This window comes from Agelaius phoeniceus, chromosome 35 (assembly GCF_051311805.1).
Source record: "Agelaius phoeniceus isolate bAgePho1 chromosome 35, bAgePho1.hap1, whole genome shotgun sequence".
In the NCBI taxonomy this organism is placed as follows: domain Eukaryota; kingdom Metazoa; phylum Chordata; class Aves; order Passeriformes; family Icteridae; genus Agelaius; species Agelaius phoeniceus.
Window position 1 is genome coordinate 524822 of NC_135299.1, and position 19203 is coordinate 544024.

General features: G+C 68.8%; 3 protein-coding genes across 3 annotated transcripts; 1 reads left to right on the plus strand and 2 right to left on the minus strand.

Annotated features, from left to right (window-relative positions):
• Positions 1-186: 186 nt before the first annotated feature.
• LOC143696459 (uncharacterized) lies at positions 187-2898 on the minus strand. The gene is made up of 4 exons (XM_077192777.1): positions 2648-2898; positions 973-2412; positions 497-590; positions 187-335 (listed from the first exon to the last, which is right to left on the minus strand). Exons 1-4 carry the CDS (start codon positions 2715-2717, stop codon positions 332-334), a joined length of 1608 nt encoding a protein of 535 aa, XP_077048892.1. The 5' UTR covers positions 2718-2898; the 3' UTR covers positions 187-331.
• A 2292-nt stretch (positions 2899-5190) lies between these two features.
• TESPA1 (thymocyte expressed, positive selection associated 1) lies at positions 5191-11383 on the minus strand. The gene is made up of 8 exons (XM_077192776.1): positions 9761-11383; positions 8722-8851; positions 7747-8116; positions 7454-7657; positions 7138-7346; positions 6134-6828; positions 5714-5849; positions 5191-5587 (listed from the first exon to the last, which is right to left on the minus strand). Exons 2-8 carry the CDS (start codon positions 8816-8818, stop codon positions 5502-5504), a joined length of 1797 nt encoding a protein of 598 aa, XP_077048891.1. The 5' UTR covers positions 8819-8851; positions 9761-11383; the 3' UTR covers positions 5191-5501.
• Positions 11384-12387: 1004 nt separating this feature from the next.
• Positions 12388-18876, plus strand: PPP1R1A (protein phosphatase 1 regulatory inhibitor subunit 1A). The gene is made up of 7 exons (XM_054649288.2): positions 12388-12669; positions 15862-15922; positions 16559-16596; positions 16698-16761; positions 17157-17312; positions 17389-17591; positions 18294-18876. The coding sequence occupies exons 1-6, from the start codon at positions 12589-12591 to the stop codon at positions 17589-17591; spliced, it is 603 nt and encodes a 200-aa protein (XP_054505263.2). The 5' UTR covers positions 12388-12588; the 3' UTR covers positions 18294-18876.
• The last annotated feature ends 327 nt before the right edge of the window (positions 18877-19203 follow it).

Below are 19203 nucleotides of genomic sequence, written 5' to 3' on the forward strand. Positions count from 1 at the left end.
CACAGCTGGACGGGTCCCCCATCCCTGGAGGGTCTCCGGGCTGGATGAGCATGGAAGGCACGGCTGAAGACCCCGCAAGGGGCACGGGGATGGGGTTGGGGGTCCTCGGTTCATTGTGGGGGACCCCAGGAGAGCCCCCAGCCCCATTCCCCCCACCCCCGGGAGAGCCGGCAGGACACGAGGGGCGGCGTTTGGGATCGGCTTTATTTGGGATGTGCGGGGCGGGCAGGGGGAGCCTGGAGCGGGGAAAGCCTCGGGACGAGCCGGGAGCTCAGCGGGGCCGGCGGGGTCCGTGCCCCGGCCCTGGGGGGGTGCGGGCGGCGCTCACGGCTCACCTGGAAAAGAGAAAACGCAGCAGAGCTGAGCCCCGGCCCAGCCCCCCCGTCCCACCTTGGGACCCCCCAGCCGCCCCCCACCCCCTCCAGGCGCGGGGAGGGGCCGGGGGCCGTTTTAGGGGCGCTGACCTCGGGGCAGCTGCCCGAGCCCCCGTGCGCACCCGAAGACGAGGTTGCTCAGACGGTTCACCAGCCAGTTAATCGCGTCCATGAGATGAGACAGGGCCCCCTCGTTCTTCTCGGCTCCCTGCGCCTCTGCGGGGGCAAAACCGGGGGTCTCCAGCACCCCGAGGGGCTCCTCGCCCCCTCCTCGGGGTCCCCAACCCAGCCAGAGCGGTGGCACTGACGCCCAGCGTGTCCTGACCCCCGTGTGACACCCTGGCAGTGCCACTGTCCCCTGTCCCGGCTCCCTCTGTGCCGGGGGGGTCTGACCCGCCCGTTCCCTCCCCGTCAGAGCCGGGACAGGGATTTGGGATCGTTCCCAACCCTCAGGCACAAACTGACCCGGCAGCACCAACCCCGCCCTGGAACAGAGACAGAACCCAAAGATCCGCCCTTCCCTGGGGGGATTTAGGGGGTCCCAAACCAGATCTGCCCTTCCCTGGGGGGTTTGGGGAGTTTTGGGGGCCTTGCAAACCTGCCAGTTTGCTCGCCAGTTCCACCAGGGCATCCACGTTGAGATCAGAGCCCTCAGAGCCCTCTTCGGGTTCCTCAGACTCCTCCGGGCTCTCTTCAGGATCTTCCAACTCTTCAGGGCTCTCTTCAGATTCCTCGGATTCCTCCGGGCTCTCTTCAGGATCCTCAGACTCCTCCGGGCTCTCTTCAGGATCTTCTGACTCTTCAGGGCTCTCTTTGGGATCTTCCGACTCTTCAGGGCTCTCTTCAGGATCCTCGGATTCTTCTGGGCTCTCTTCAGGATCCTCAGGCTCCTCTGGGTTCTCTTCGGGATCTTCTGACTCTTCAGGGCTCTCTTCAGGATCCTCGGATTCTTCAGGACTTGCTTCAGGTTCCTCAGATTCTTCAGGGCTCTCTTCAGGATCCTCAGGCTCCTCCGGGCTCTCTTCAGGATCCTCAGACTCCTCCGGGCTCTCTTCAGGATCCTCAGATTCCTCTGGGCTCGCTTCGGGTTCCTCGGGTTCTTCGGGGCTCTCTTCAGGATCCTCAGACTCTTCAGGGCTGGCTTCAGGATTTTCAGATTCCTCTGGGCTCGCTTCGGGATCTTCCGACTCTTCAGGGCTCTCTTCGGATTCCTCGGATTCCTCAGAGCTCTCTTCGGATTCCTCGGATTCCTCAGAGCTCTCTTCAGATTCCTCAGATTCCTCAGAGCTCTCTTCAGGATCCTCGGATTCTTCAGGACTCGCTTCGGGATCCTCAGACTCTTCAGGGCTCTCTTCAGGATCCTCAGACTCTTCAGGGCTCTCTTCAGGATCCTCGGATTCCTCAGGGTTCTCCTCGGGTTCCTCAGGTTCTACAGGGCTCACCTCAAGCTCCTCCACCTCCTCGGGTTCTTCCTCAGGGTCCAGCAGCCCCAACAACTCCTGGGGTTTCTCCTCGGGTTCCTCCTCAGGGTCCAGCAGCTCCAGGGGTTCCTCCTCAGGGTCCAGCAGCCCCAGCAGCTCCTGGGGTTCCTCCTTGGGTTCCTCCTCAGGGTCCAGCAGCCCCAGCAGCTCCTGGGGTTCCTCCTTGGGTTCTTCCTCAGGGTCCAGCAGCCCCAGCAGCTCCTGGGGTTTCTCCTCGGGTTCCTCATTGGGGTCCAGCAGCTCCAGGGGTTCCTCCTCGGGGTCCAGCAGCTCCAGGGGTTCCTCCTTGGGTTCTTCCTCAGGGTCCAGCAGCCCGAACAACTCCTGGGGTTTCTCCTCGGGTTCCTCCTCGGGGTCCAGCAGCTCCAGGGGTTCCTCCTCGGGGTCCAGCAGCAGCCCCAGCAGTTCCTGGGGTTTCTCCTCGGGTTCCTCCTCGGGGTCCAGCAGCGCCAGGCTTCCCTCCTCGGGGTCCAGCAGCTCATGGGCTCCCACATGGGGGTCCAGCAGGTTGCCAAGCTCTGCCAGGAGCCCGTCTGAAGTCGGCTCCTCCACGGGGCCTGCGGGAGGAACAGGAGAGGTGACATCGCCCGCCTGGGCGGGGGTCGGGAGCCCCAGGACCCCTCCCCTGTTTGGGGACACCCCAGGCACCCTGACCTCCCTCCTGCACCCACCAGAACCCGCCCAGTGCCACCCCAACACCACCACGATGCCACCCCAATGCCACCCCCGGTGCTGCCGGCCCCGGTGCCACCCCAGGGCCACCCTGCTGCCACCCCGTGTCCCCCGGCTCACGGGCAGTGGCCAGGCTGCCGGCGAGCCCGGCCAGCAGCAGCGCTGCCCAGAGCTTCAGCATCGCGGCCATTCCGGGCACGGGTCGGGCGGCGGCGGCGGCGGGAGAGCCGGGGATGAGCCGGGGATGAGCCGGGACCGGACGGGATCGAGACCGGGAGAGCCGGGGATGAGCCGGGACCGGGGGCTCTGCCCTTATGAAGGGGCTGGGGCAGGGCTCGGGCACGTGGGGATTTTCCAGGTGTGAGCAGGTGCCCGTGCCAGGGCGGGATTAGCCCGGATTAGCCCCGCAGCCCCCCCGGGCCAGCCCAGCCCCAGCCCGGGGCAGTTCCTGACCCTCCCAGAGCTCCGTGGATCCCGCTCCAGAGTCCCCCAGAGTGTCCCAGGGCACCCCTGGACACCCCACATGCCCTCCCAGGCCCCCCCACTCTCCAGCACTGGGTTTTCAGGCACCTGGTGGGGAAAGGACAGGAGGGGACATTTGGGGGACATTTGGGGACATGGAGGGACACGGGATGGAGGGACAGAGGGGATGGAGGGACATGGAGGACATACAGCCAGGACAGGGAGTGACCATGGGCTGGACACAACAAGGACATGGAATGACCAGGGGCTGGGTCCATGCCAGGACACAGAGTGACCACAGTCTGGACATGGCCAGGACAGGGAGTGACCACAGGCTGGACATGGCCAGGACAGGGAGTGACCACAGATGGAACTGGGGATGGATGTGGGATAGGGATGGGGATGGAATTGGGGATGGAATTGGGGATAGGGATGGGGCAGGACGTGGTGCCGTGGGGATGGAATTGGGGATGGAATTGGGGATAGGGATGGGGCAGGACGTGGTGCCTGTGGGGATGGAATTGGGGATGGAATCGGGGATGGAATTGGGGATAGGGATGGGGCAGGACGTGGTGCCTGTGGGGATGGAATTGGGGATGGAATTGGGGATGGATGTGGTGCCAGTGGGAGCAGAGAAGAGCCCGCACCAAAGCCAGCCCCAAATGTAGGACACGGGGCCCTGCTGGCAGCTCCCCCCACTCCTTCCCTGCCCCCCCAGCAGCTCCTGCTCCCCGTGGGAAGCGGCTCCCACGGCTTGGCCACGTCCTTCCTCTTGGCTGCCGAGCCGGGGGATGAATCCTGGGTGGTTTCCATCATCCCAGCGCCCGAGGGAGGATTTGTGCCACCTTCCTGCCTGTTCCTGGCGGCTCAGAGAGCCCCGTTCATTCCCGGTGGGAACAGGAGGGTGAGGAGAGCCCAGCCGTGCCCCGGGCAGGGATTTGGGGCAGCCAGATCCGGGAGGCAGAGCCAGAGCCCCCGGCAGGGAATTGGAATCCTGGAGCAGGGACTTAATCCCCAAAGTCCCCTTAATCTCCCAAAGGGGAGGCAGAAACACCTCATGGCAAGAGGAGCCTCTTTGTGCTGCTCCAGCATCCAGAAGTTCCCCATCCCAGAGGATTAATTAATCCTAAATGGCACCAAAATCCCCTTAAAACCCTCCTGGGAAGCACCACGGGCTCCAAGGTGTCCATGAAATCTGCTGGAGCTGCTGATCTCTCCATGGAGAGCTGGAGGAAGATGTCCCAGCATGTCCCCAACCCCATCCCTGTCCCAGCCTGGTTCTGGGTGGGATGGGACCAGCCCTGGGTGTCCCAGGGATGGGTGACATCCCCAGGGGGTGGTGACATCTGCCAGGGGTTGGTGACATCTGCCAGAGGTTGGTGACATCTGTCAAGGGTTGGTGACATCTGCCAGGGGTTGGTGGCACCCCCAGGGGTTGGTGACATTTGTCAAGGGTTGGTGACATCCCCCAGGGATGGTCCCCGAGCTCAGCTCTGCCCACCGAGGCTCTCCCAGAGGTGTCCACAGCCCCTCCAGGCTCTCCCAGCCAATCCCGGGTTTATTTTTGGGCTGAGCCAGGGCTGGGCAGAGCCAGGGCAGGGAATGGGAACCGGGATGGGGCTGGGGTCCCACACGGTCCTGGGTGAATCCCAGACCAGCCAGGTCCATCCCAGGGCAGCCCTGGTGGGACAGGAGCATCCCTCCCTCAGGATTTGGGATGCGGCCCCGGCGGAATGGGACCCTCCCCCGGGATTTGGGACCCTCCCCTGGATTTGGGACCCTCCCCTGGATTTGGGACCCTCCCCTGGATTTGGGATGCGGCCCCGGTGCCAGAGGGGCCGCGGGGATAATCCCGGATGATCCCGGCCTGGCCGCTCTCCATGGGGAAGCCCCGGGGCTGTTGATCCTCCGGGATTTCCCTTTCCCAGGAGCTGCAGCCGCTGCCACCCTGGCACACCGAGGGTCCCGGGGGGTGGCCAGGACAGGGACAGGGACAGGGACAGGGACAGCCCGGCCACAAAGGGAGCGTGGTGGCTCCTTCCCGACAGCCCGGCCACAAAGGGAGCGTGGTGGCTCCTTCCTGACACCCCGGCCACAAAGGGACCGTGGTGGCTCCTTCCTGAGCTCCTGGGGTGACAGTGACACGGGAGCTGTCCCTGGGCAGGGCTGATGCCACCCCCCCAGCATGGACACAGCCACCGCCATCCCTTAGGGGACTTTATTGGGTCCCCACCCTCTCTGGCACAACCAACCAAAGTGCAAGTGACGTCCCCAAGGGCTGGGGACACGTCCCCAAGGGCTGGGGACACATCCCCGCTGCAGGCCCCGAGCCACAGGGCTGGGGGACGAGGAAGGGACAAAAACCGGGGTAAAATCCCGAATCCGGAGGTTTTTCTGTGCCAAACACCCACACGTGCACACACACACACACACGCACACGTGTCACACACGTGTCCAAAACGTCCGTGGGACACCCGGCCGAGGCCACACATCCTCCTGAGGTGGCCTCGGGTCACGGAGTCGGGGCCGGCGGTGCCGAGGCCGAGAGCGGCTCCTCCCCAAAGCCGCTGCTGTCCGAGCGCCCGTGGAGCAGGGAGCCTGTGGGGACACGGGGGGGACACGGTGGGGACACGGTGGGGACAGGGCAGGGACACGGGGGGGACAGGGCAGGGACACAGTGGGCAGCCCGTGACCCCCAGGAGGGTGGGGAAGACCCCAACTCACTCCTGATAAAGGAATGGGGGAACCGGGCGGCTTTTTCGGGGGCACCGTCATCATCATCATCATCATCATCCTCATCATCATCATCATCCTCATCGTCATCACCGTCATCCTCCTCCTCCTCCTCCTGGCTCAGCACCTGCGGGGGTGGCTGCGGGGCTCAGCTGTCACCGCTGCCGTGACAAAGGCGCGGCCCCGCGCTGGGGGCGCGTCCCCCGTGTCCCCACGCGTGACCCGGCCCGGGCCTGTGCGTGCCCGACCCCGCTGCCCCCCCCGGCTCCCCCCGGGCCCGGCTCCGCCCCAGCTCTGAATCATTTAAACCTTAAAAGCCTGCGAGGCTCCGGGGACATTTCCCGCTCCAGCTCCTTCCCCGCGCCAGCCGGGGGGGGCCCTTCCTCCCCTCCTCCTCCTCCTCCTCCTCACCTCCTCCAGCTCGAAGGACTCGGCCGCTCCTCGGGGCTCGGGGGTCTGCAGCCCCAGGGGACCCCCCCGCAGCCCAGCGCCGTGTCCCCCACCCCTCGCGGTGTCCCCCGGGTGTCCCCGAGCGCCGAGGCCGGGCTGGCCCGGGGGTCGCAGCCCCGGGGGTCGCTGGGGGGTGACCGCCGCCCCGCTGGCGTGCGGGGACGCGGTGACACCGCCCCGCGGGTCCCCCGGGCCCCCCCGCGCTGCTGCCGCCGGGCACGGAGCCCCCCCGCGCCCCCAGACCCCCCGGCCGTGGGGACAGCAGCGCTCGGGGCGTCCCCAGGGTGTCCCCGCACGGGGTGGCCTCGGGGACAGCCAGCACCGCCCCGTGTCCGTGTCGCCGCCCCCCCGGCAGCGCTCGGGGGTCCCGCCCGGCCCCGTCCGGAGCCCCCCCGGGCCGGGGGCGCTGCGGGGACCGGGGGTCGCCCCCCGTGCGGTGTCGCCGCTGCGTCCCCGCCCCGTGCAGAGGCACAGCGAGGACACCGCGCGCTTCAGGCGCTCCCCGGGCCGCGCCCCGCGGGGCTCGGCGCTGTCGGGGATGTCGCGACAGGGCCGGGGGGGGGCGATGCGCTGCAGAGGGGTCCGCGACACGTAGGAGTAGAGGCAGAAGAAAGCGTCGGCGGTGGCAGCCAGGGCCTGGACCTGCTGGAAGCGACCTGGGGGCGACATCGGGGGGTCGGGTGGGTGTGTAGGGGGTGGGACTGGGAGGGACCCCCACAGCTCCCGGCCGGGGAAACTGAGGCGCGGCAGCGATTTCCCACCGCCGATAGGAGCAGTTAGTGCGTCCCACCCCGCAGCTCGGGGGGCTCAGGGTGATCCCCCCAATTCCCGCCCGGGGAAACTGAGGCACGAGAGGGGACAGCGGGGACAGCGGGGCCAGCGGGGACAGCGGGGACAGCGGGGCCAGCGGGGACAGCGGGGACAGCGGGGCCAGCGGGGACAGCGGGGACAGCGGTGGCACGCACTGGCCAGCAGCAGGCAGGGATCCTCCAGCTCCAGGCGCCGCAGTTGGGCCCGCAGGAAGAGCCCGAGGTCGATGCCGCTGGCGCGGGACGGGCCCGAGAAGAAGCGGGGGGGGACCCGCGACGCCAGCCCCGGGTCGCTGCCCACGAAGCCGAGGCTGTGCAGGATCTCCTCGGCGTCCGAGTGCCACCAGGCCAGCACCGCGGCCAGGCTGCGGGAGGGGACAGCCCCGGTCAGCCCCGCCGGGGGACACCGGGTGGCACCGATCCCCCGCGAGGGGACACCGGGTGGCACCGATCCCGAGAGCCCCAGCCCTACCTGGAGCTGCTGGGGACACCGGAGGGGACACCGGAGGGGACACTGCAGGGGACACCGGAGGCCGTGCTGTCCCCAGGCTTGAGCCACCGGTCCTGCAGAGCCCTGTGCGGGGAGGGGACACCGGAGGGGACACCGGAGGGGACACTGCAGGAGACACTGGAGGCCCTGCTGTCCCCAGGCCTGACCCGCCGGTCCCACTGACTCCTACATGGAGAGGGGACAGTGCCAGAGGGACACATGGGGACAGTGTCCCCTGCCCTGCCCTGCCAGCCCCCCCGGACCCCAAATCTCACCTGCCCGCGGCCTGGGGGCTCCCCGGGAGCAGCAGAGATGGAAAAAGGGAGGGAGGGGACAGCAGGGGGTGACTGGCGCTGGTCTGGGGACACGTCCCGCTCTTGTCACAGCCCCCGGGGGACGCAGAGCTTGGGGACAGCCCCGCGTGGTCCGGCTCTGGTGGCTCCCAGGGGACAGCGGCCGCCTCCCGCTCCTCTTCCTCCTCCTCCTCCTCCTTGTCCTCCTCATCTTCCTCTTCCTCCTCCTGGTCCCGCTCGCCCTCGGGGCTGCGCCAGCCCCGGCTCTGCCGGGCCCACGCGCGGCGCCTCTGCCACGAGGAGGGGCCGAGCACCGGGGGTCCCTCCATGGCCGGGGGGGCCGGGGGGGTCCCTGGGGGACAGGAGGGATGTGAGGGACCGGGGGGGGTGGGGGGAGCCACCAGGGATTGCACGGGCAGGGGCAGGGTGGGCTCGGGGCAGTTCAGGGTGGGCTCGGGGCAGTTCAGGGTGGGCTCGGGGCAGTTCAGGGTGGGCTCAGGGCAGTTCAGGGTGGGCTCGGGGCAGTTCAGGGTGGGCTCGGGCAGTTCAGGGTGGGCTTGGGGCAGTTCAGGGTGGGCTCAGGGCATCCCAGGGTGGGCTCTGGGCAGTGGGTGGGCAGCTCCCCAAATCCCATATCCCAAATCCCCAATCCCCAATCCCAGACCCCTCGGCACTGACCGGCTCCAGGGGTGGGTGGGCAGCTCTCCCCCAAATCCCCAATCCCAGAATCCCCAAATCCCCAATCCCCCAATCCCAGACCCCTCGGCACTGCCCGGATCCAGGGTGGGTGGGCAGCTCTCCCCCATATCCCAAATCCCCAAATCCCAAATCCCAAATCCCCAGTCCCAGACCCCTTGGCACTGACTGGCTCAGGGGTGGGTAGGCAGCTCTCCCCCATATCCCAAATCCCCAATCCCCAAATCCCAAATCCCCAGTCCCAGACCCCTCAGCACTGACCGGCTCCAGGGGTGGGTGGGCAGCTCCCTGTGCCCCTCCAGGGCCCGTGGGTGGCCCAGCCGCCTCCTGCCCCCCCCGCGCCCCGCCCGGCCCCCATCCGTCGTCAGCGGAGCGGGAGGAAACTCATCGGCTTGGAAGAGGAAATTAGCAAAAAAATCAACAGCCCAAAGCTCAAACAGCGCCCCACATCCGCCACCGCCGCGGGAAAAGCTCCTGAGGGCAGCCCCAGCACCCCCTGGCACCTCCCGAGGGGTCCCTGATTGTCCCAAAGTGTCCCCGACCTTCCCAAAGGGTCTCTGACCTTCCCAAAGCATCCCCAACCTTCCCGAGGTGTCCCCAACCCTCCCAAGGTGTCTCAAACCTTCCTAAGGGTCCCAACCTTCCCAAAGGGTCCCCAACCTTCCCAAAAGGTCCCAAACTTTCCCAAAGGGTCCCAAACCTTCCTTTAGGGTCCCCGACCTTCACGAAGGGTCCCTGACCTTCCTTCAGGGAAGGGGGTGATGGCAAAGCCACCCTGGTTTTGGGGGGTGACAAGGAGGGGCTTTCCCTGGCAGTTGTTTTCCAAGCTGGGATGGCACCTCCAGTGCCAGGGGGACAGCACTGGGTGACAGGGACATCTCCAGCAGGGGGGACAGCACTGGGTGACAGGGACATCCCCAGTGTGGGGACAGCACTGGGTGACAGGGACATCCCCAACATGGGGACAGCACTGGGTGACAGGGACATCTCCAGTGTGGGGACAGCACTGGGTGACAGGGACATCCCCAGCGTGGGGACAGCACAGGGTGACAGGGACATCCCCAGCGTGGGGACAGCACAGGGTGACAGGGACATCTCCAGCAGGGGGGACAGCACTGGGTGACAGGGACACCCCCAGTGTGGGGACAGCACAGGGTGACAGGGACATCCCCAGCGTGGGGACAGCACTGGGTGACAGGGACATCCCCAACATGGGGACAGCACTGGGTGACAGGGACACCCCCAGTGTGGGGACAGCACTGGGTGACAGGGACATCCCCAACATGGGGACAGCACTCACCTCACGGCCACTGAGGCGCCAGCCCTGGCCCCTCATCCATTCCAATGGGTCCCCAAGGAGCTGGAATCACCAGGAGCTGGAATCTCAACAAGCTGGGATCTCCAGGAGCTGGAATTCCCTGGAGCTGGATTCCCCAGGGGCTGGATTTCCTAGGAGTTGGGGACCTCAGGAGTTGGATCCCCCAGAATTTAGAATCTCCAGGAGCTGGAATTCCCAGGAGCTGGAATCCCCAGGATCTGGATCCCCCAGAATCTGGAATTCCCAGGATCTGGAATTCCCAGGATCTGGAATCCCCAGGATCTGGAATCCCCAGGACCCGCACACCCCAGCACCTGTGTCAGTCCCCAGGGCCGTGTCCCCGAGGCTCGGGTGCCACCGGTGACAGTGACAGTGACAGTGACCCCGAGGCGCGGGCGCTGCCCCAGCCGCGATCCCGTCAAAAAAGGCAAAGCAGCTCCAGCAGCTCCGGGCCGGCAGCGCCGCGCCCGCGCCTCGGGATATTTTTAGCCCGGGAGTGTTTAAAGTGGATAAAGCCCCGAATTAAGCGATCCTTCAGCCCGGCCCGGGAGGCGGGGAGGGGGATCGGGAACATCCCACGGGAATAACCCCGGGGGGACAGGAATATTCCTGGGGAGGATGGAAAGAGGCCTGGAAGGATGGGAATATTCCTGGGAAGGACGGGAATAGCCCTGGAAGGGTGGCAATACCTCTGGGAAGGATGGAAATATTCCTGGGAAGGACGAGAATATCCCCGGGGAGGATGGGAATATTTCTGGGACGGATGGGAAGAGCCCGGGAAGGATGGACAGATCCCCTGGGAAGGATGGACAGATCCCCTGGGAAGGATGGACAGATCCCCAAGGAGGGACAGACACCACCCTGGACAGATCCCTCTGGCCTTGCCCTCTCCCCGCTCCAGGCTGGGAGAACGGCCCCGTCCTGTCCCCCCCTGTCACACCCCACACACGGCTGGCCCCAAGAATGTCCCCAAAGATGCCCCAAGGATGTCCCAAAGGACGCCCCCAAGAATGTACCCAAGAGTGTCCCCAAGGGTGTCCCAAGGGTGTCCCCAGGGTGTCCCCAAGGGTGTCCCCAAGGCTGTCACCCAAGCACGGCCAAGGGACCCGCAGGGCCACCAGAGCGTGGCCATTGGCACTCGCTGGCAGCCTCGGGGGGGCTCCCGGTTCAGCGCAACCCCCCCGGTGTCCCCTCCTTCCCTCGGGGGGGGCCTCTCCCACCCAAAATTCCCGACGAGCCCCAGGATGGGGCTGGGGGCGTCACGCTGGCCTTTAGGGGAGGGGGGGTCCAGCTGCCTCCCCCCCCCCTCAGAACTGGGGACCCCCCCTCCCCAAAACCGCAGCGCCTTTATCCGGCCCCCGGCACGCAGGGGATGCCAGCGCTGCCCCGGTGCCCCCCCCGGGACCCCCGGTGCTGGCGGGGGGGGCGCGGCGGGGCTCGGGCGGCCCCCCCGGGCCCCCCCCCCGCCTGACCTACTTAGCGCATTCCTGCCGGCAGATCCCGGCAGCCGCCCGGGCTCCGGCTCCATGAATAAGTGATGGGACACGCGCTCGTGGCTGCGCCGGGGGGGCACCCGGCCCCAGCACCCCCGGCCCGGAACCCCCCGGCCCCACAAATCCCCCGGCCCGGAACCCCCGACCCTGAACTCGCAACCGCCCCGGCCCCACAACCCCCTCGGCCCGGAACCCCCCGGCCCCACAAAGCCCCCGGCCCAGAATCCCCCAGCCGGGAACTCCCCCAGCCCCACAACCCCCCCTGACCCCACAGCGCCCCCGGTTCCGTGCCCAGAACCCCCCCAGTCCCACGCCCCGAACCCCCCAAAGCCCTGGGGGTGTCACTTGAGGGGGGGGGGACATGGGGCAGTGGGGGCACAGCACCCCCAGGACAGAGGATTGGGGACACCCCCAGCCCACCCTGTGCCCCCCCCCCAATCCTAAATTGGCCTTTTTGGGGGGTTTTGGGGTGTCCAGGCTCTGCTGGGACAGTCCCCAAGCGCTGGCCTTGTACCCTTGTCCTGGTGCTGGGGGGGGGGATCCTGTCCCTGTCCCTGTCCCTGTCCCTGTCCCTGTCCCTGTCCCTGTCCCCATCCTTGTCCTTGTCCCTGTCCCTGTCCCATGTCCCTCTCACGGTCTGTGTGTCTGTCCCAGGGCCTGTCTGTCTGTCCTCATGCCCCCGTGTCTGTCCCAGTGTCCCCGAGTCTGTCCTTGGTGTCTGTTTGTCTTTCTCTGTGTCCCAGGGTCACCCTGTGTGTCCGCTCCTGTGTCCCTGTGTCCGTCCTCGTGTCCCAGCTCTCTTCCTGTTTCCAGTCCTTTGTCCCTGTGTCTGTCCCCTCATCTTGGCTCTGTCCACTCGTCTGTCCCTGCAGCCTGGAGTCCATCCTCGTGTCCGTTTGTCTGTCCCCATGTCCCAGGGTCCATCCGTGTGTGCGTCCCTATGTCCCTGTGTCCGTCCTTATGCCTCTGTGTCTGTCCCTGTGTCTGTCCCCGTGTCCCTGTGTCTGTCCCCGTGTCCCTGTGTCTGTCCCACTCTCCTGACTCTGTCCGTGCATCCCTCCTCGTGTCCCTGTGTCTGTCCCTGTGTCTGTTCCTGTGTCCCTCCCCGCGTCCCTGTGTCTGTCCCTGTGTCTGTCCCTGTGTCTGTCCCCGTGTCCGTCCCGGTGTCCCAAGCCCTGTCCCCGTGTCCCGTTGTCCGTCCCCGCGTCCCGCGCGCGGGGCCCGGGGCGAGGCGTGGCCTCGGCGGGGCGTGGCCGGGGCGTGGCCGGGGCGTGGCCGCTCGGAGCCGCCGGAGCCGCCGGAGCCGCCGCGCCCGCGATGGAGCCCAACAGCCCCCGCAAGATCCAGTTCACGGTCCCGCTGCTGGAGCCGCACCTGGACCCGGAGGCGGCCGAACAGGTGCGGGGACACCGCGGGGACACCGCGGGGACACCGGGGGGGCCGCGGGGCCGCGCGGAGCAGCGAGCGGGGGGGCTCGGGGGGCTGCGGGCACGGCGGGGGCACGGCCCGGCCGGGGGCGGCACCGCCGGGCCGGGGGTGACGCGGGGACAGCGGCGCCAGGAGGGAGCAGCCCCCGGTGCCGGGGCCACAGCGCGGAGCGGCCGCCGCCGTGCCCGGAGCCCCGCGGGGCCGTGGGGCGGGGGGGGGACGGTGCCAGGGCCATGTGCCCGCTCTGCGCGACGCCACCGGGACCCCCGGGACCCCCCGGCCCCTGCTCCCGTCAGGGCCGCTCCCGGAACGGGCCGGGCACGGGGTGACCCCGCGGGGACACGGCCGGGGACCCCCGGGCACCCCGAGCCCCTCCTGCCACCTCCCCGGGGGCTGCAGGGGACAGGGGGGGTCCGGGGGGACCCCTCGGCCCCACATCGCCCGCGGGGGCTTAATTGGGGTGAGGAGGAGAGGGAGGGTCCCTGCCGTGTCCTCCCAGCCGGGATGGGGGGCCAGGACCCCCCCGGTACCAGCGGAGCGGGGGCGATGTCACCGAATGGGCCCATCTGGGGCCACCACCCGGCTCGAGGGCAGCACCGCGGGGTCCCCAGGAGGGAGGGGGAGAGTTTGGGGGTCCCCGGGAGGGAGGGGGAGAGTTTGGGGGTCCCCAGGAGGGAGGGGAAGAGTTTGGGGGTCCTCAGGAGGGAGGGGGAGAGCGGGGAGGGGGCCCGAGCCCCCCAGTACCCAGCAAGGGGCACCCCCAGTCCCGTCCCCATCCCCTCGGGCACTGCCCAGCCCCGGGCACCCCCTGCCCTGCCCTGCCTCAGTTTCCCCTCGCGGGGCTCTCACCCGGTGCCTCTCAGGGCCCTGGGGTGGGTGGGGGTGACCCCGGCCCGGTGCGGTGGCAGCAGGTGACACTGCCCATGTCCCCTCCCTGTGCTCTTTCTGGGGTGCCCCTCGCAGTGATGGGGGCTCGGCCGTGTCCCCCCTCTCCGGGTGTCACCACAGCATCCCCGTGTCCTGCGGGGTCATCCCCAAATCCACCCAGCCCCACCTTCCCAAGGGGGACCTTGTCCCCCCCGTGTCCCCCCCGTGTCCCCCCCGTGTCCCCCCCGTGTCCCCCTGCAGGCCCGGAGCCCCTGACCCCCATCCCAGCCAAGCCCCCGCTGTTTCCCCCATTTGCCCCCCCTGTTTGCCCCCTATTTGCCCCCCTTTTTGCCCCCTCTTTGCTCCCCTATTTCCCCCCTGTTTCCCCCCTATTTCCCTCCTATTTCCCCCCTGTTTCCCCCCTTTGCTCCCCTATTTCCCCCCCCTATTTCCCCTCATTTCCCCCCCGTTTCCCCCCCGTTTGCCCCCTGGCTGCCAGGCCCAGCCCAGGCCTTTGTCCTGCCCCTCTGTCCGTGTCCCCAAGTCCCCCCGAGTCCTCGGGCACCATCCCGGGGGGGTTTTGCCCGGCCGTGCCGATCCGAGCCGGGCCGGGCCGGGCCGAGCCCCTCCCGCTGCCGCCCGGTGCCCGCTCCCGGTGCCCGCTCCCGGTGCCCGCTCCCGGTGCCGGTGTCGGCCCCGTCCCGGCTGCCCCCGGATCCGCCGCGCTCCTTAATCGATGCTGGAGATTGATCTAAAAATAGCGGCGGGAGGGAGCGGGGATGGAGGGATGGAGGAGGGATGGGGGATGGAGGAGGGAGGAGGGAGGGGAGGACGGAGGGAGGGAGCGGGGGGGGGGTAGGACCAGCGCATCCCCTCCCCGGAGCATCTCGGGATCCCCCGCCCGCCCCGGACCCCGGAATGGAGGGGAGGGGGCTCAGCCGGGGGTCCCGGCTCCACCCGGGTCACCTTGAGCAGGTGGCGCCGCTGTCCCCTCCCCATCCCCGCCCCGGGGGTCGCAAAGGGCGGGGGGGGGGCTCGGCCTCGCCCCGCACCCGCGGAGGCTCCGGAGGGGCTGCGGCGTCCCGGGGGGGGTCGCGGCTTCTCGGGGTCCCTCCCGGAGCTGCGGGGGCTGGGGGGGACCCCAAACCCGCCCATCCCCACCGCGGGGGGGGCCGGGGGGTCCCCGACCCCAAAGTGGGGGGGCTCGGGGGGTCCGCGGCGGGGCCGGGGCGATTCCCGGCCGTTCCCGGTCCCCGCTAATCTCGGTTCACATCCAGCCGCGTTTCCATGGCAACGGGGCCGGCACGGGAGGATGCGCTGGGGGCCGGGGGGGGTGGGCAGGGGCCGGGGGAGGTGCGGAGGGGCGGGGGGGGCTCCCGGCCGCTCGCCCGCCTCATTAGCATCTCATCAGCATCTCATTAGGCAGCCCGCCTCATTAGGGAATCCTCGCTGGGAAATCCGTTCGTGGGAGGCGCTCAGTTACTGGGTCAGCGGGGAAAGGGGGCGCGGGGTCAGCGCTGTCCCCACTGCCAGCACTGTCCCCATTGTCACCGCTGTCCCCCGCTGTCCCCACGGCCGCCGCTGTCCCCCCCGCGGCCGCTCCACGGCCACCAACGCCCCCAAAGGGCAGCGGCCTCGTGGCCGGAGCGGCTCCGGGTGACCTTGGGCAAGGGCAGGGCCGCAGAGGAAGGGCAGGGCCGCCGCTGTCCCCGCGTCTGTCCCCACGTCTGTCCCCACGTCTGTCCCCACGCGCTTCCCGCCGCCGGGTATAATTAGCTCCGCGATGGAAAAGCCACGTGTGTCCGTGTGTCCGTGTGTCCGTCCGGCCGCTGGCCCCGCGGGGCCGCCACCGCCCTGGGGACAGTGACACGGCGGGCACAGGGCCACCACCGCCCTGGGGACAGTGACACGGCGGGCACAGGGCCAGTGGGGCACGGCCAGGGGTCCCAGTTCTGTGTCTGAGGGTCCCAATTCCCTGTCCGGGGGTCCCAGTTCCTGTCTGGGGTCCCAGTTCTGTGTCTGGGGGTCCCAGTTCTGTGTCTGAGGGTCCCAATTCCCTGTCCAGGGTCCCAGTTCCTGTCTGGGGTCCCAGTTCTGTGTCTGGGGTCCCAATTCCCTGTTCAGAGATCCCAATTCCCTGTCCGGGGTTCCCAGTTCTGTGTCTGGGGTCCCAATTCCTGTCCAGGGGTCCCAGTTCCTGTCTGGGGTCCCAGTTCTGTGTCTGAGGTCCCAATTCCCTGTCCAGGGGTCCCAATTCCCTGTCTGGGCTCCCACTTTTCTCTTTTGTCCCCCCAGATCCGGAGGCGCCGCCCCACCCCGGCCAACCTGGTCCTGAGCAGTGACCAATCGTCCCCAGGTGGGTGCCAGCGGTGTCCCCGCATCCCCCCCGGCCCCAGCCCGCCCAGGGACCCCCCCAAGGTGCTCAGAGACCCCAAATTTGCTCAGGACAACCCCCAGCGTGCTCAGGGACCCCCTAATGACACTCAAGGAGCCCCTAAATGACTCAGGGACTCCTCCATGTCCTCAGGGACCCCCCCAAAAATGCTCAGTGACCCCCACATGATGCTCAGGGACCCCCCCCACATTCCAGGACCCCCCTCCCCGCTGTCAGGACCCCCACACATGGGGGGGGTGGGACCCCAATCCCTGTGACAATGGGGGGGGGGCTGGGGGTGGTGGCGCTGTCCCCATGAGACCCCCAGGGGACAGAGACCCCCCCAGTGGGGCTGGATGGACCTGGGGGGGTGCAGGATGGGCCCCCCCAGCCCTCGCTGACCTCGGGGGGTGCAGGATGGGCCCCTCACCCCTCATTGACCTCGGGGGGTGCAGGATGGGCCCCCCCAGCCCTCATTGACCTCGGGGGGTGCAGGATGGGCGCCCCCAGCCCTCATTGACCTCGGGGGGTGCAGGATGGGCCCCCCCAGCCCTCATTGACCTCGGGGGGTGCAGGATGGGCCCCCCCAGCCCCCATTGACCTCCTGTCCCCCCCCAGAGATCGATGAGGACCGGCTGCCCAACCCCCTGCTGAAGGTAGGTGACACCGCCCGGGGGGGCTGCGGGGACCCCCGGGGGACCCCCCCAAAGCTGGGAGAGCCCCCCTGAGCCGTGCTCATGTCCCCCCCTCACCCCAGTCCGGCCTGGCCATGTCCCCCCGGCAGAGGAAGAAGGTGTCCCGCAGCACCCCCACCATGAAAGGTACAGGGGGGACACTGGGGACACTGGGGGACACTGGGGGACATGAGGGGACATGGGGGGACACGGGTGGGGACATGAGGGGGGCACAGGGGGGACACGAGGGGATACAGGGGGACATGGGGGACATGATGGGACACGAGGGGATACAGGGGGACATGGGGGACATGATGGGACATGAGGGGGATACAGGGGGACACACGGGAGCACAGGGGGGTGGCAGCCCCCCCGGCACCGCGGGGGACGGGTGGCCGGGTGTCCCCTCCCCGGTGTCCCCTCCCCGCACTGGCCTCGCTCCCCGCCACCACCACGAGGCCACCCGGGCGGTGTCGCCGGGAGGGTGGGGACGGTCACCAGGGCCCCCCCGCGCCCCCCCAGCGCCGCTCCCTGCCCGGCAGAGCTGCAGATGATGGTGGAGCATCACCTGTGCAAGCAGGCGCAGGGCGGCGACGACGACGAGGAGGTGGCGGCCACCGCCCGCTGCCACCGCGGCGACCCCGACCCCGAGCACCGGCACAGCCCCGGCGGCTCCGGCCCGGCCCCGGGCGGCCACCGTGAGTGGGGGGCGCTGGGGGGCACCGGGGGCACCGGGGGGGCTCCGAGGTCACCCCTGTGCTGTGACACCCACAGGGACCCCCGGGGATGGGACACCCCAGGCCGGGACACCCCAGGCGGGGACACCCCGGGCCGGGACCCCCCAAGCCGGGACCCCCCAAGCCGGGACCCCCCAAGCCGGGACCCCCCGGGCCGGGACCCCCGGGGCCGTGCGGCGCAGCCGGGCTGAGGACGGGACCCATATAGAGCCTGGGGACAGCGCGGGCAGCGGCCACTAGGTACGGCCTGGTGGGGACACTGGGGACACTGGGGACACCGGGGACAGTGGGGGCAATGGGGACACTGGGGACATTGGGGACATTGGGGGCATTGGGGACACGGGGGGCACTGGGGACACTGGGGACATTGGGGGCACTGGGGGCACTGAGGGGGCATTGGAGGGATTGGGGACATTGGGGACACTGGGGACACTGGGGGTACTGGGGGTGCTGGAGGCATTGGGGACACTGGGGACCCTGGGCTGGGGCACTGTAGGGGCACTGGAACATGGCACTGTGGCACTAGGGTGGCACTGGGACATTGAACTGGGACACAAGGGTGGCACTGGGACACCGGACTGGGGCAGTGGGACACGAGGCTGGGGCACTGGAGGGGCACTGGGACACTGGGGTGTCACTGGGAGGCCTGGCATGTCACTAGGATGTCCCTGGGGTGTCCCTGGGGTGTCACTGGGATGTCACTGGGATGTCACTGGGGTATCCCTGGGGTGTCCCTGAGGTGCACTGGGACACCGGGATGTCCCTGGGATGTCACTGGGGTGTCCCTGGGGTGTCCCTGGGGTGTCACTGGGGTGTCCCTGGGGTGTCACGGGGATGTCACGGGGACAGTGCCAGGGTCAGGGTGGCCCTGCTGGCATAGGGACAGTGTCAGGGCTGTCCCCTGCCCCGGTCCCCAGCGCTGTCCCTGTCCCTTGTCCCCAGGTGTGGCCGCCGCGGACGCCAGCGCAGATTTTTTTATTCCGTTTTCTAAGATTTTGGGGCTGCCCAGAATTCTTTTGGGATTTTTTTATTTATTTTATTTTAATTTATTTTATTCCCACGGGCAGGTCCCCACTGGGCGCGGGGGCGGGGGGGGTCTGGTGACAACGCCAGGACTGTCCCCTCCCCCTGGGGACCTCAGGGCAGGTGACACGTGCCACACACCCCCCCCCACCCCCACTGCCACCCTTGGGTGACACCGGGGACGCTGAGTGACACCCTGTGTGCCCCCACCCCCACTGCCACCCCCCGGCTCCCCAGGGCGGGTGACAAATGCCACCCAACCCCCCCCCCCCCCCCCGGTGACACTGGGGACACTGACCAGACCCCCCCCCTCCAATCACTGCCTCCCTCGGGGTGTCCCCTGGGCCCCCCCCCCCACCTGTGCGCACCTGGGGGGGACACCTGGACATGGGGAGGGGACCCGGGGAGGGGGGGACAGGGACACTCGCGTGCACACGGACACGGGGGGAGGGGGACAGGGACACCCCCCCCCCCCAGCCGGAATTAAAGGGATCCTTTCCCCCCCCGCCTCCTGCTTGGGCCGCGCCGGGGGGGGGGGGGGAGGAGGGGGTGGGACCCCCTTTTGGGTAGGGGGGGGTCCAAACCAATTTGGGGGCTGGGGGGGGTCAAAAACCCCTTTGGGTTCTGGGGTGGGGGTCGGGACCCCCCTCTTGGGTGCCTGGGGGGGGCTCAGGACCCCCTTTTGGGGGCTGAGGGGGCTTCAGGCCCCACCCCCCCATATGTGTTAGGGGGGACCCCAGACCCAGTTTGGGCGCTTGGGGGGGGTCGGGACCCCCCTTTTGGGTACTGGGGGAGGTCAGGGCCCCCTTTTTGGATACTGGGGGGGCTC